The sequence below is a fragment of the Colossoma macropomum genome, unplaced genomic scaffold (genome assembly GCF_904425465.1).
Source record: "Colossoma macropomum unplaced genomic scaffold, Colossoma_macropomum, whole genome shotgun sequence".
Classification (NCBI taxonomy): domain Eukaryota; kingdom Metazoa; phylum Chordata; class Actinopteri; order Characiformes; family Serrasalmidae; genus Colossoma; species Colossoma macropomum.
The window spans coordinates 7160932-7176606 of record NW_023494790.1 but is presented as its reverse complement, the minus strand read 5'-3'; the positions used below and the strand labels follow the sequence as shown (position 1 = coordinate 7176606).

Sequence of the window (15675 nt, the reverse complement as noted above, 5' to 3'; positions counted from 1 at the left end):
TGGACTGGCGACCTGTCCAGGGTGTACCCTGCCTTCCGCCCAATGACAGCTGGGATAGGCTCCAGCACCCCACCGCGACCCAGAAGGATAAGCGGTTTAGATGATGGATGGATGGATGGATGGATGTTTTTTCACTTATTATCCTTTGACTTTTCCCTTGTATAATAATAATGATAATAATAATAATAATAATAATTTTATTTATATAGCACTTTTCATGCCGGTGGCAGCTCAAAGTGCTTTACAGACAGGTGATAAAACATATATGCAAGTGGAATATTGTGTATCTAATCTCCCCAGAATAACCCCCTGAAAAATGAATAACGTGGACATGATGGTCATTTTGACTGTAAATTAAATAAATACAGGGTGCACAGTACTGTACATTTTGTAAATATTATCTGCTCTAGTTATTCGGTTTACATTGCGTGTTCAACATAGACTTTTCTGTTTGTTCCAAAGCTCACTGATGTGCGGAAGATACAGGTCTGCTGTGTGGAATCTTCAGCAAAGGCGATAGCGAAAAGCCATAGAGCTGTTCAGACTTGTTTTCAAGACGTGTGTCTGTCTGCAATAAAAAGTATATGCCAGGTCAGTGTCAGTCTACTCAAATGTACTGGACACTATGTTGTGTTTGCTGCAGTTATTATCTGTTTCTCTACTCACTGTATAGATAAATGACTGTGTGTTCAAATTTCTCTCTATCCATTTGTAACTTTCCTTCACTGTATATTTCACATCTAGGCAGGGAAAGAAGGGGATCTTCTGCAGACTCTGTTGTCAGACCCAAAGTCTCTTCACTCTTCCATCTTGTCCTCCATCGTAGTGGAATCAGCGGCTCGTTTTGGAGAAGACACTGTGACCCAGCTACTGGATGCTCAATCTGCTGTCCACATCCTCCTGTCTCAGGGTACCGTTTATCATTTACCGCTTATCAGTTCAGCAAATAAACTGTACTTACACTGGCTCCAAAAAGTATTTGGACATTTGTGCCATACTTAAAAATGTATGCAGCTCATTCTGTTAGGAAACAAATTGTCAAACCAAACTGCAGTTATTATAAAACCAACCATTCCGATTTTCTGTTTGGCAAAGTGTTCTTTCAAAAGGCAGCTGGAAAATTTCATTAAGAAAGAGGATCATTTCATTGAGAACATTATCATTTGTGAAGTTTCTTTGCAGGCGTCTGCAAGTTTGCATACAAAATGGCTTTGTAAACTTCATGATCCAATCAGTGCACATAAGCTCACCAACATTATTGAAAAACAGCCCCAGACATTTCCACCTAGGAGTTTTACAGTAATCTCACTGCAGTCTGGTTAATATTTGCTTCTTTGAAATTCTTTGGAATTCTTCTTCAGGGTTTCTCCGCACAAAGAGTCTACCATCAGTTTGATGTTGTGCTAAGTGTTTTTCTCTGAAACAAATATGATTTTGGTAAGCATTTTATGAAGTAACCCAAAGAACTTTATTAACTTTTGCCATTGGTTAAAGTGACGAAATAATTTTTGATGGCAACACAACACGTACTGGACACAGCTTTCAAAATATCTGCTATCTGTTTCCAATGCAGTCTGCCAGTCTGCCAGTGGCACTTTAAAGCACTGTGAAACTCTTTATTGGGCAGCATCATACCTGGCGAAGCCAGCTCATCCAGTTTGGCACAGTGAATGTTTTGGCAGTACTTCAATCTCTTCTAACACTTGACCTCATACAGGTCTTACATTCCCAGGAATATAAAATGAAATGATTAAATTAAATGAAAGATTAGATCTTTAGATTAAATTAAATTATAGCATTAGAAAATATTTGTTGATACTAAACTTGACTGTTACAGTAAACATCAATGGAACTCTGCTCAAAAAACAGCTGAATTTTCTGATTAGATCTATCTGAAAACTGTATACATGTAGTCTTAACATTTTTGATTGACATCCTTTTGTTCAAGACTCCCAGCCAAGGGCTGAACGATTTACTCTACCTAAGTCTTAATGATAGAAAAAGTGCAAGTGTGATTTTTCCAGGCCTGTTATTTTGGCCAAAATGACTAGAATATACACTTTTTCTGGTTTGAAGCTTGATCGCTGAATGTAGTGTCACAGACTGCCAGTTATCATGAAAACATAAAACCAATATCTGTGGATTCAGTTGATGATAATCTCTAAGTTAAGCAAAAAAGGTAACAGAATGAGCTCATAGAGGTTAGTGTGCTGACATAAAAAGAATATTTTTTGCTACATTTTGACTGAATGACCATGGAAAAAATTCTTCTAATAAGTCACTAACCTATATGCTCTTTTGTCCTAATACTAATTATAATACTAATAACAGCAACACTGTTTTTCATATGTTTAGGTGACTGGAATCAGTGGAAGATAGAAGAGGATGCCTGTCATGTCATGCAGAAGTGTCAATCTATCCTGGGTTCTCTGGTCATTTCTCTTTGCCAGGGTAACATTCCACTCAGCCACCTGCGGACTGTCCTGAAAAATCAGAACAACTTTCAAAAGATGTACAAAAACTGTAAGTGCACCAAATTGCTTTTATCCCCACTATTATTAAACTACACAAACTAATCAACTGTAAAACTACACAAAATGATGTGATTAATTGCAATTAATTACAAATCTCAATTACAAAAAAGTTGAGTCATTATTTGACATGAAAATATAAACACAAAACAGTGATTAGTAAATTCTATTTGACCTATATTTAGCGTCATTAAAGGCACAGTGTTAAATATGCTCCTGTCCCAACTTTTTGGTACTGTGTTTAATTTAATATAGGTCAAATGGAATGTGACCTATATGAAATTGAAATTCATTTCAGGACTGAAGACACCAATTGATCCAGTTTTAAAAGTGGAATTTTTTGATGTCCTTTTGTTATGCAAGTGTTCAGCTGCGCACTGTATGAGGCCTTGTCGTACGTTGTCGTATTTTGTGCTCTATAATGTTCCATACATTTTCAATGCGAGACAGGCAGATCAGTCTACCACCTGCACTCTCTGATTACACATTCCATGCTGTTGTAACACATGCAGGTTATGGCTTAGGTGTGGTCATGCTAAAATAAGCTTGGACATTTCTGAAAAAGACATAGTCTAGAAGGCAGCATACACTGATCAGGCACAACATTATGACCACCGCCTTGTTTCTACGCTCATTGTCCATTTTATCAGCTCCACTCACTATATAGGTGCACTTTGTAGTTCTACAATTACAGACTGTAGTCCATCTGTTTCTCTGCATACTTTGTTAGCCCCCTTTTACCCTGTTCTTCAGTGGTCAGGACCCCCATGGACCCTTATGGTAACTTATTTTCATTTAGAAACTCAACAAAACATGTGCCCGGGGGCCCAAACATTTGCTTATGGCTATACTGTTCAGTGTTAATGGTGCCTTCACAGGTGTGAAAGCCATGCCTTGGGTACCATTATACCCCCCATACCATAGCAGACCCTGGTTTTTTGAACTTTACACTGGTAGCAACTTGGATGGTCCTTTTCTCCTCTGGCCTGGAGAATGTAACATCTGTTTCACAACATTCCTAGTTTTAAGTTGCCCCGTCCTTTTTTTCTTAACATGTTGCAGGCATAGTTTTACGATATATATATATATATATATATATATATACATATAACCATATGTATATATGTGTATATATATATATATATATATATATATATATATATATATGTATATATGTATATATATATATGTAAAAAACAACAACATTGACATTGATCAGGTAAACCAGTGAATATCTTGTCTTTGTACCATTGAATTTAAATATGGGTCAAAGGTCTGCTTTCTTTTTTTATCATTTGCGTTTTACACACTGTTTCAGATTTTTTGGAATGTGTTTGTATTTTGTTCATTTTTGTCAGCCAAAAAATATTTATTTACTGAATGTCTTTCTTGAATTCTAGAGATCTAATTTACTTGTTGAAACATATTTAGACTTGTCACATTTAACCAATAAGTGAGCCGCCTTGTTGTCTTCATCTTTAGGTATGAAACATGGCAAACTGGATAACATTCCCATTGATGCAGAGGAGCTGCTTGCACAAAGAGAGAAAGACCTCCTAGCCCTGAAGGAACAGAGGGAACATATGGATGTCCTTATAAAGATGATTGGGAAAATCTCAGAGATGATCCATGGTGAGTTTGGCTCTCCTGCAAGAGATTGTAAATCCACTGGCAAAGGCTTTATTTATGTTGTGTTTCTTATTCCAAATTGATATTTGTCCTGAGATATGTCTAAAAATGCCTTTCCAACAGTACCTGAGATTTCCTTGCTTGAGGATAAACACAAGATCGATCTTCAGGCACTGAGCTTGAACGAGCTGCTAGCAGTACAGCCGTGCTTCTCCAAGGAAGATCTGAGAGAAATCTCAACAGGGCGAGTCCTGTACTACAATGCTGATCTGCTAGTGCTGGACACAGCAAGGCAGATGCATGAATTTAGAGAGAGTAACCTTCTTCTCAGCTCCTGGGTGGACAGAGCAACTGCACTGGCATCTATGAACACTGGTTCTGGCCCTGTGTCACTGAAACTGACACAAGTCATTTCTGAAATCTGGCAGCCATCTGTTTGTAACTTTAATAAGTTAGGCATTAGGATTGCACAAGGCCTTGCTACTTTTGAAGAAGTTGACAAGGTTGTGGATGGGTGCGGAGATGAGGGTGACGGCACTAAGATCAAAAAGGAGCTGCATCTTATGGCCACTGAGCTGGAGAGTTATCAAGGCCTGGAGAAAAACTGGCCTCGACTGAGGTTCATTCAGATCCAGGAGTACAGACAGCTTCACCACGCAGCTGAGGCCGCCAGCGCAATACTGAGGATAAGAGACAGACTAGGCCTGCGAGGAGACTTCAGCCCCATATACAGCCTTACTGAGCTGGTAAGAGAAATCTATTCTCACAGTAAATTGATTTTGAACTGTTTGAGTTATCACGTTTGTCTGCATTTGTTTAGATGATTGAAAGCAATACTATATTGTTGTGCAGAGAGATGACTCATTCAAACAGAAGACTCTAAAATCTTTGAGTAATGACCTCATCAGTGCCAAGGAAAGGCTGTCGGACGTCAAACATCAGCACACAGCCTGTCTGGAAGCGTTCTTGGAGAGTGAAAAGCTAATCCGCTGGGTTAAGACCTGCATTGAGAGTGAGTTACTGATTATCAGCTCTGTTCACTAAGGAACTGTTTCAAACATTGTGTAAAAATGTTTTTGTTAAAATTGAAGTTGACCTGTAAAGCCTGAAATCATTTTAATTCAACTTGCCTATTTAATTATTTGATTCTTCCTGTAACTGGTGTCTGAACCCTGAACAGATCTAAGTGAGCTGAAGTTCTTTATGAACTTGGCTGGGGAGAGTGATGCTGACATTGACAGACTGGCCAGTTTTCGTGATGCTGTCGCAGGCTACAGCCCTTTTTTGTACTCCCTACCTCTGGAGGCAGGCTTTAAAGAGTTCATTGCCTGTGCTCAGCAAATTTGGGACAATCTTCAAAAAGATGAGAAACTTACAGAAAAATTGGTAAGTGTTTTTGTATGTTTAGCCACTGTTGCTGCTTCTGGTTTTATATAGCTGTACTGAAATTATCTGTCCTGTTTACCCTGAGACTGAGACAAGGTCAAGACCAAGACCAGACACGAGTACTATAACACTACTGTGTTAACATTGTTAACATAACAGTACTGTGCATATGCAAGGTGTTAACTGGGGTGTCCAATATGATCCCCAATCATTCTAACCCTTGATGTAGTCAATCAGCTGAGTCATGTGTGGAATCCAGATTATTCTTCTTTAGTTTAGAAATGGAGCTGTGAGGCTAACATTGCTAACAAACACTAGGGCTCAGTAGTCACCCAAATAGTCCGTAAAAGTAATTTGACAAAACTTTCCTGAACCCGTTTAAACTGCATCGTCCAAGTCTTCTTTAAGGTTGCATAAACTTGTCGACGTAGTTTAGAGCACAGTATGACTTACTCCGGACTATAAAAATAAGCAAAATTTCACCACTACAGGCAACCATTTCAGACAACACCAGGGCTGGTATTTACAACACAGGACTGATCTTGGATCAGATTCCTCCATATTTAAGACAGTTATTGTCACAAATACTGATTCTAGACCAGCACTCCTGCTTTTGAGATGGTTTTTGAATACAGCTCCTGTTATTCAAAGTGGTCCTTAACCACACTGAAAAGTCTGTGCAATCTTAATGAAAACCTGGAAGCAATTTCAGTGGGTTGAAAGAAGTTTTGGTGATGTATGGTTAACAAAAATGATTTGGGCGATTTGGGTGACTACTGAGTTCTAGTGCTGGTTAGCCATGTTAGTCTCACTGCTCAAGTTGTAAACAAAAGAGAAAAAACAGACTGACTCAAACATCTCTTGGAGAGTCAGCTACATCTGGGGTAAATTGTGGGTAAAATTGAAGAAAATAGATTTTTCACTGAACTGTTTAAACATGTGGAATCAGGTGTGCTCCTGCTTATTTGGAATGAAAACTTGCAACCACACTGACTCCTTTTGGGATGCAGTTGGACATCCCTGGTGTTGACAGTGTGTCCTGTCTGTATAAAGACTCTAAAGGAAATAAATCCAGCAACACTTGTTGACTGGAGAACTCTAGACTTCAAACCAAAGCATTTCAGGCCTTCATCTAGCATAGTTGAAATACACAATAAAGAAATAGCCATGTGAAAAAAAGAAATAAACCAATAAAAGTAGCTGCCACACTCACTGCCTTGTATTACCTTGTATTGTACAGAAAGACTCTTGTCGCTGGCTGGACTGGCTGAAAAGTGTGAGGGATACTCATGGCTCTGTTGAGCAGTCCTCTCTTTCGTTGGCCTCAGCTATCAATACAAGCGGTGTTTACCATGTAGAGTGGCCAGCAGACTCTTCTGAAAAGGTGAGTGGACCAGCACTGATCAGGCACTGCAGTAGAACATGGATTCCTATGAACTCCTCTGTGTTCTTTGTGAGCTACGGTGTGGATGTCTGAGTGTCCTTGTGTTACCGATGTTTAGAAATGTCTGGGCAGCGTCTTATATGTGAAAGTGCCAAACAATGAAAAGGACAAGACATACAGCCTGGATGAATTACTGGAGCTACAAAACAAGCTGATGCTGATGTCATCCAAAGGAGAGTGTGGGAAGGAGCAAGTAGTCAACAAGTTCACTGAGGTGAGTTTCTGATAAACCATTTTCTGAAGGCCCTGTTTGCACTTGGTATTAACATCCGATCACTGTGATCCAATCGTAGTAAATGGATCATCAAAAGGGGTGGGTGTTTTATGTGTTGTGCTGCACTAAATCCAGTTAAACAGGACTAATTACGCTCTCTTTATAATAACACATGCTGATAGTCAGTCTTCTTTACGAACCTTGAGAGATGGAGCATTGTGTGATGTAATGTGAGGTAATATATCACAATAATGATAATGATGCCCAAACTTAGATCATCATCTAGTCAAGACACAGCATGTTTAAATTTGCCCATTTTATATGTATCTTTTGTAACCAGATATTGACTGATCTTATTTTTCTGTGTTATTTTTACATTTTTAAATGGTGGTGATGGCTGGTGTGGTGCCGGGGCAGAGTAGGCAGAGCCAATACAACTAACACTACTACTACTACTAGTACTACTACTACTACTGCTACTACTACTACTACTAATAATAATAATAATCTTTATTTATATTGAATTTTTTTATGATGGTGGCAGCTTAGTGTGCTTTACAGATGGGTGATAAAGCTTTAAAGTAATAGAAGAAATGATGTGTATTAATTTAAAATCATATAACACATCAAATTTTTAAAAATGATGTAGAGTTTTAATTAAATGCCAAATTAAATTATGTTTTTAAATGTTTTTTAAATGTGTGCACTAAGCTTGAGGGTCTAATAAAAAGGTGAAGCTGAGTTCTGCAGTTTAGAAGTAGAATAACTGAAAAATCCTTGTATTTCCAAAATGGTAACTTTACAGGAGAAGGAAAGAACATACTTTACTTTTAATGTAAGTCAATGGAGCCAGACATTTTTCCAAGTCATTCTGGGTCGTTTCTTTTGGTCCATTCTTCATGAAATTTACACACAACATAAAAAGAAGATTTTCTTCCAACATCAGCGATATGCTGTCATGCGTTGTACTGACAGATTTGGTTCAGTAATATAACAGTACCATCTTGCCAGTACCTGTCACCTGTAAGTTTCATTACAGGTGCCATAATGTTTGATCTCATGACAGCTAACATCACATGTTAATGTTTGCTAAGTGTACTCTAGTTGGTTGTTATAGTGTCAAACATTGATGCATATGTCGTAACAATTACTTTTACTGTTAATTACATTTAATGTTGCATTACTGAACATAATTATGACATGACAGCATATAACATCGGCCGTGACATGTTTACGGCATGGTTATGTCAGTTTTATGAAGCAGGGTTCATAAAGTGTTACCCAAATGTCTAATAATAATTTATCTAACAAGGGAGGTGGGAGCAATGGGTGCAGCACATGTAACGTTAGATCGTGAATGTAGCCAAGCTGACTGCGTTGCATATTAATGTGTAGTCAAAACAGGATCCAATATGTTGATGTTTAAGACAGGCACATGACCTTATCAGGATTGTTTAGGGTTCTGAGGTTTTGCTTTGATTCATTTCATTTCAGTTCATAGGATAAGATCAGGAATGGAAAAAATGGTAAAGATATTCAGAAGTTTTAACTCAACACAACTTTTAGATTTTTGAGGGAGCACAACGAATGGGACACATTCTTTTACAGCTGTGGTCATCTGGTAACATATTCTTCCGGGATTTGGAGGCACTTGTAAAATGCAACCCTGAAGAAGACCCTTGCATCAGTATCCACTGCCCATTGCTTGGGAAGCATGTTGTGTATCATGGACATGTTGCTGAGCAGCTTCAAAAAGTATGCCGCTCTATGGAAGCCTGCCATGAAGACTGGCGTAACTTCATGTCTGATATGCGCTCGAGATTCTATGCGCTAAATCATTACACCTCAGAGCAGGTAGTCTACCTTTGCAACTGGATCCACAATATCTGTGTGAAACGAAAGCCTGTGCCACAGCAAATATGGCACCTGCTCCACCCCCTTAAGCCATCCTGCACCCTAAATGATATCAGAGAAGCTTTTGAAAAGGCAACAGAGAGTATTGACCTTCATCTTCAATGCCAGCTCAAACGTCCAACATTGAAACTGGTAGAGGACAGTTCTGAAACAGTGTATTCGATGGATATTGGGGAAACCAGACCTTATGATGAGAAAGAGCTTCCAGATAGACTTGAAGAGGACAAGACATCTGAGCAATGTTGTGGAACAAGCACGCTTCAACCAGACCTTGAAGAACTAGACGTAGAAGTAGAAGAAGAAGAAGAAGAGATTTTGGATAAATGGAATCAGGATGAGGAAACCTTCAGTTATGAACCTGAATCAAGAGAAGAGATGAATGAACCTGAGGCACACTCTTCCACACCGGTCCAATGGAGCAAAACGGAAAAGACTGCTATGGAAAGTCTGGACAGTTTGTGGGGGCACTTTAGAAACGACATGCTCCGATACCTTACACAATATGTTGACATTGAGACCCTCGCTCACTTCCTTTCCAGCCTGTCTGCCATGAACCAGGTGCACATCAAGCGCAAGTTACCATCTATTTTTCAAGAAGGAAGACCCAATCTTGTCCACTGCCCATCTACAGAATTAATAAGCACCACACTTTCATTTTATATGGAGAGCCCAGAACAGACTTTTCCCTCGGTTGATGAAGTGTTAATGTGCAAAGAAGACACAACCGAAGAAGAAGTTGAGATCTTTCTACGCCGATGCCTGGGCAGAGGTGCTCCCAGTGGCCATCAGAAGATCTATACAGTAGTCAACCCAGGTTTGCTGACCTATGATGTGAGTGTGGCTCTGGCAGAACTTTTTGAGGCAATGGAGAAAAGTGCTCGGTCTCAGTATCGCATAGCTATGGTCTGTCCGGTAAACCAAGACAGATACGTCCCATCATTTTTCAGCAACTACAAGGTGCAAGGGGGGTTGAGCCTTTCTGCAGAAAGAGCCAAAGAATACCTCAGATGTCACTTAACTGTTCCATTTCGTCATAGTAGTCACTTCCAGGTCTATCCAGATGATCTTTCTGCCTGGATGATTACATCTAAACGGCCAGCTGTTGGTGCGTATTTGATTTTTATATGTACAGTGGCCCCAAAACGTATTTGGGCATTTGTGCCATATTTATAGTTAATTGTGCTAGGAAACGCAAAACCAAGTGGCATTCGTTTTAAAGAGACCATTCCAAGATCTTTTTTAAAGGGTGGCTGGTGAGTTTCTGATTATCATTTGAACAGTTTACAGTTTGTGTTTATAATGTTGTTGAACACACACTCAACGACCCTACTGTAAGAAAATCAGCCCCGCCTCTGCATCCTTAGTGCAGTTTGGTTGGAATTCTTCTCGAGACTTTCTCCACACAAAGAGAACTACCACTACCATCATTTATTAACGGTTGTCCAAATACCTTTGGGGGCTACTGTAGTTGTCCCTGCTTTAGTAAACCCTGTATTGAATGTTCTTACTCACCAGTCTTTTCTCTTTGCAGGGAAGTCGCTCTACATCACACGGATGTACGAGCATTTTAAGAACAAGGTTGCAGCAGCCAGTTACCTGCCAATTAGACTGATCGAACCTTCTGTTGACACAGATTGTTTTGTCCAGACTCTTTCAGAGAAGTTGAGGGAACTGAGGGAACAGGATCCCGTTCTTCTGCACATTGATGCTGCAGCTGTACGCTTTGCTAGAAACTTTGCTTATTTTTCCAAAAAAAAATTTTTGTTACAATGCCCTCCAGTTTTGTTTGATATTAATATTGAGCATTGGTTTGACAGGTTCGATGTGGTTTAGAGGAGTTCCTCTTCAAATTACTTGTTCTAGGATGTTTGAGTGACAGTAAGGGAACACTTTGGAGAAGAAACACCGCTCACTTGATTGCAGTTGAAGCACTGCTGCCGGATCCCGCTCATCATAGACAAACTCTTAAAGAGGTATAACTGTTTTTGCAGTGGCTACTTTTATTGTTTCATTTTCTTTACCTTTACGCATACTGCCTGAGCCAAGAGTCTCAAACTCAAATCACCTAGTGGTCACTTGCCAAGTGGTCTTCCACAAGGGGGGCTGGTTAAAAAAATGCAGGGGAAAAGTGTCCCATATTTTTTAGTGTGGTTATAAATATAATTATATGATTAAATATCATAGTGTTCAGTTAAATCGAGTAATCTTACATTTAACAGTAGAATTATATCAGGTTCTTATTATGATAGCAGTGGTGTTTCTGCTTAATGTGAGTGAAACTGCTGTGAGTAAAGTGTTGTCAAAATGATGTGTAATTCTGCGCTCTCAGAAGATTCGTTTAATGTGGCCAAATGTGGCCCACAGGCAGGGAGTTTGAGGCCCCTGGCCTAAGCTGTTCTGTTATTTAATTTAACATTGAGGTATTATGACTTGATTTCAGCTATTACTGTTGCTAAAAATGAATCAAAACTAATCATTAGCTTTCAGTTAACATCAATTAGCATTATACAAATGTGAGCATAGCCATAACTTTTATTCACTGCTACTCATGTTAAAAGTTTTGGTTTAGATATCCCTGTAAATTAATTCTCTTTGTTTTCCTTCAAGTCAAATCAAGGACTTCTGCACTTGCTACCGACCATTCACTGTAGACCTCCAAAAGAAGTCGAAGAGTTGGAGCTCAGAAATTCCAATCAGAAACATGCATGCTTAGACCCACTAATGGACATTCAAGAATTTCAGAGTGAAGGTATTCAGAGACCTTACCAGTATTTAAGGAGATTCAACAGAAATGAGAGCTTGGACAGTTTCACATATCAAGCTAAATCTGTGGAAGGAAATCCTGCCGACTGTCTTCACCATCTTTTGTCAAACTGTGGACTTAAGGACCCATCGTGGGCTGAACTGAAGCACTTTACTTGGTTTCTCAACCTGCAGCTGAAAGACTGTGAGAGTTCTGGGTTCTGTGATCCATACTTTTTTGCGGACCTTTTGCGTGGCTTCAAGACCTTCATAGTTAAATTCATGATTCACATGGCTAGGGACTTTGCATCTCCTTCCCTGGACATCTCTGACCAGAGCCCTTCTCTCCACCAAGGGCATGAGCCTGAGGATGATCTTTTAGCCAGATTAACAGTTCGGAAGCGATGGGAGAATCAGTCTCACCCATATATCTTCTTTAATGCAGATCACTTGACCATGACTTTCCTTGGTTTTCATGTGAAGCAAGTGGGGCATCTTCTTAATGCAGTCGATCCACAAAATGGCAGAGTTTTGATGGGTAATGTAATGTCACCTGAGCTGTTCTTTGGACTTCAGCAACAAAGGATTTCCTTCTCTGAAGACTTTGATCAGCTTCCAAGAGCAAACAAGCTAAAAAAGATTTCCTTGGTTGTTGGTGCTAAGGAACAGTTTGACCCTGATCCCACATATGAGCTTACTGCAGACAATGTCATGAAAATGCTGGCCATTCACATGAGATTCAGGTGTGAGATACCAGTCATCATAATGGGGGAGACTGGCTGTGGGAAGACCAGACTGGTAAAGTTCCTCTGTGACATGCAGAGGGAAGGTAAACATGTTGAAAACATGAAACTGGTCAAAGTCCATGGAGGAACTACTGCTGAGACTATATACAAGAAGGTCAGGGAGGCAGAAAGACTTGCAGAGAGAAACAGTCGCGAATACAAGCTAGACACAATTTTGTTTTTCGATGAGGCTAACACCACAGAAGCAATCTTTGCCATCAAGGAGGTGCTTTGTGACAAGTCTGTGCAAGGATTTCCTTTGAAGAAAAATTCCGGTCTGAAAATAATTGCTGCCTGCAATCCCTACAGGAGGCATACTCCTGAAATGATTGAACGCTTGGAGCGAGCTGGGTTGGGCTACAGAGTGAAGGCTGGAGAAACAGAGGATCGACTTGGTAAAGTTCCCATGCGGCAGCTTGTATACCGTGTTCATCCGTTACCCCCAAGCATGATACCCCTTGTGTGGGACTTTGGACAGTTGAGTGATTCAACAGAGCTCTCCTACATACGACAGATCGTACAGAAACAAATGGAAGAACACCGTTTGCCCCTTGAATGCAAGACAGTGATCACCAATGTTTTGGCGGCTTCTCAAAGTTACATGCGTCGTCGAAAGGATGAGTGCAGCTTTGTAAGCCTTAGGGATGTAGAGAGGTCAATGACGGTGCTGGTATGGTTCTACCAACACAGACAATACCTTTTTCCAAGTGTCCAGCGCACTGACATTGTGCATATGACTTTGAAATGCTTGGCTCTTGCTTTGGGTGTTTGCTATTATCCATCGCTCGAGTGCAGAGGGGCTTATCTGTCTGCTATTAGCAAGCATTTTCCCCAACCACTGAACTCTGACAAGGCACTGGAGCATGAGATTTCCTCATGCCAAGACTTCTTCCTTGAGAACATACCAATGAGAGAGACGATAGCCAAAAATTCTGCCTTGAAAGAAAACGTCTTTCTCATGGTGGTCTGTATTGAGTTAAGGATTCCGCTCTTTCTGGTAGGCAAGCCAGGGAGCTCTAAATCTCTTGCCAAGACTGTTGTCGCAGATGCCATGCAAAGGCAGGCATCTCTCTGTGACTTGTTCAGGAGGCTGAAAGAGGTACACATGGTCTCTTTCCAGTGTAGTCCTCACTCAAGTCCAGATGGGATCATTGCAACTTTCAGGAACTGTGCCCGTTTTCAAAAGGACAAGAACATGGATGAGTATGTATCAGTAGTGGTGCTGGATGAGATAGGACTGGCAGAAGATTCTCCCCAGATGCCACTGAAAACCCTCCACCCACTTTTGGAGGATGGATGCATTGACAATGAGAGGCCAGATCCACACATGAAAGTGGGCTTTGTCGGAATCTCGAACTGGGCTCTTGATCCAGCGAAGATGAACAGAGGGATTTTTGTATCTCGTTGGGACCCAAGTGAGAAGGAGTTGGTGGAGACAGCCAATGGCATCTGTTCATCCTCTAAGTCTGTTCTTCTCAAAATCAAGCATCTCCTACCTAAGTTGGCAACAGGCTTTTTAAGCATCTGTAAAAATGACAGTGACCAGTTCTTTGGACTCAGAGATTATTACAGCCTGGTCAAAATGATTTTTGCCACAGTGAAAAATACAGACAGTGAGCCTAGTGACAGTGACTTGGCAGAGGCTGTACTGCGCAATTTCAGTGGGCAAAAAAATGACTTTGACCCTCTTAGGCATTTCCAAGACCTCTTCCTAAATCTGCATGAAGTTCCTAGGACAAGCACCTTGAAAATGATTGAACAAAACCTTGAGCACAGTAGTGAGAATGAGTGCCGCTATCTTCTCCTTCTCACAACAAACAATGCTGCCCTGTACATAGTTCAGCAGTATATTTTTTCAAAAGGTAACTACGCCTGTCCTGAAATCGTGTTTGGTTCAGGATTTCCCAAAGACCAGGAGTATGCTCAAATCTGTCGCAATGTGAGTCGGGTGAAGTCATGTATGGAGACTGGTCGGACTGTCATCCTCCTGAACCTCCTCAATCTATATGAGAGTCTCTATGATGCCTTGAACCAGTACTATGTTGAATTTTGTGGGCAGCGGTATGTTGACCTGGGACTAGGGTCACACAGAGTGAAGTGTCGGGTGCACAGAGACTTTAGACTGGTCGTTATTGAAGACCAAGAGAAAGTCTACGACAAGTTTCCTGTTCCACTTAAAAACAGGCTGGAGAAGCATAGAGTAGACAGGAGTACAGACTTGACACCATGGCAGCACAGAGTTCTTGCAAAACTCAGAAATTGGGTATGTGCGTTTTCACATGCTGGGTCTACATCATCAGATTTCAGCCCAACAGATGCCTTTGTTGGTTTTCATGGAGATGCCTGTGCCAGTGCCCTCCTGCAAGCCTTGGAAAAAAGAGAAAAACAAGACCTTCAGAAAGTGGGAAATGATCATGTTTCCACTGATACTTCCACAGTGAAGGAGGGCAATGTTATCACTGCACCCATAGAGGAGGGCAGTATAACAATGATCACAGAGAATCAGGCACAAGGAGGAAAAGCTGTGGGCCATCAGATGACACCTAGTGATGACAAGGAAAGTGCTATTATAGGTGTTGAGTCTGATGTGGATCATACCGTTCTTGCTGATGATGAAGAGGGACTTGCCCTGATGCGTGTAGATGACAGTGATGAGGCGATAGAAGTTGAAAAGGAAGCAGAGGTCACTGATGCGATTCCCAAGTCTGAGGAAATGGACATAGACCCAGGTGAACCTGAGGCAGTAAAATACAATGAGCCAAATGACACCAAGGATGAAGAGGAAGAGGTCTATGAATCTGCCAAGTATTTCTTATTGAAATGTGCCACTCCAGACTCTGTGCTGAGGCTAAAGTACTCAAAGTTGGGAAATCAGGAAGCAGAGAAACATCAGTTGCTGTATTTCCATCAGCAGCACCACCACTCCCTCAAAGACTTTATGAACAGTCATTTGAAGAAGAATGACAAAGAGAAAAGCAGATTTATAGAGGTAAGTGATGTAATTAGTAATAATGATCAAAATACAGTAAT

General features: G+C 40.5%; 1 protein-coding gene across 2 annotated transcripts in view; it reads left to right on the top strand.

The window, feature by feature from the left end:
• The window catches only part of rnf213b (ring finger protein 213b), a 65163-nt gene that overhangs the window by 11808 nt on the left and 37680 nt on the right, over window positions 1-15675 (top strand). For both annotated transcript variants that reach the window (XM_036572003.1, XM_036572002.1), the window contains exons 13-25: window positions 463-591; window positions 745-910; window positions 2356-2523; window positions 4014-4163; window positions 4284-4906; window positions 5013-5172; window positions 5341-5546; window positions 6787-6930; window positions 7049-7204; window positions 8771-10223; window positions 10650-10834; window positions 10936-11091; window positions 11726-15634. In XM_036572003.1, the coding sequence (XP_036427896.1) occupies window positions 463-591; window positions 745-910; window positions 2356-2523; window positions 4014-4163; window positions 4284-4906; window positions 5013-5172; window positions 5341-5546; window positions 6787-6930; window positions 7049-7204; window positions 8771-10223; window positions 10650-10834; window positions 10936-11091; window positions 11726-15634 (7605 nt within the window). The remainder of the gene's footprint in view (window positions 1-462; window positions 592-744; window positions 911-2355; window positions 2524-4013; window positions 4164-4283; window positions 4907-5012; window positions 5173-5340; window positions 5547-6786; window positions 6931-7048; window positions 7205-8770; window positions 10224-10649; window positions 10835-10935; window positions 11092-11725; window positions 15635-15675) is intronic.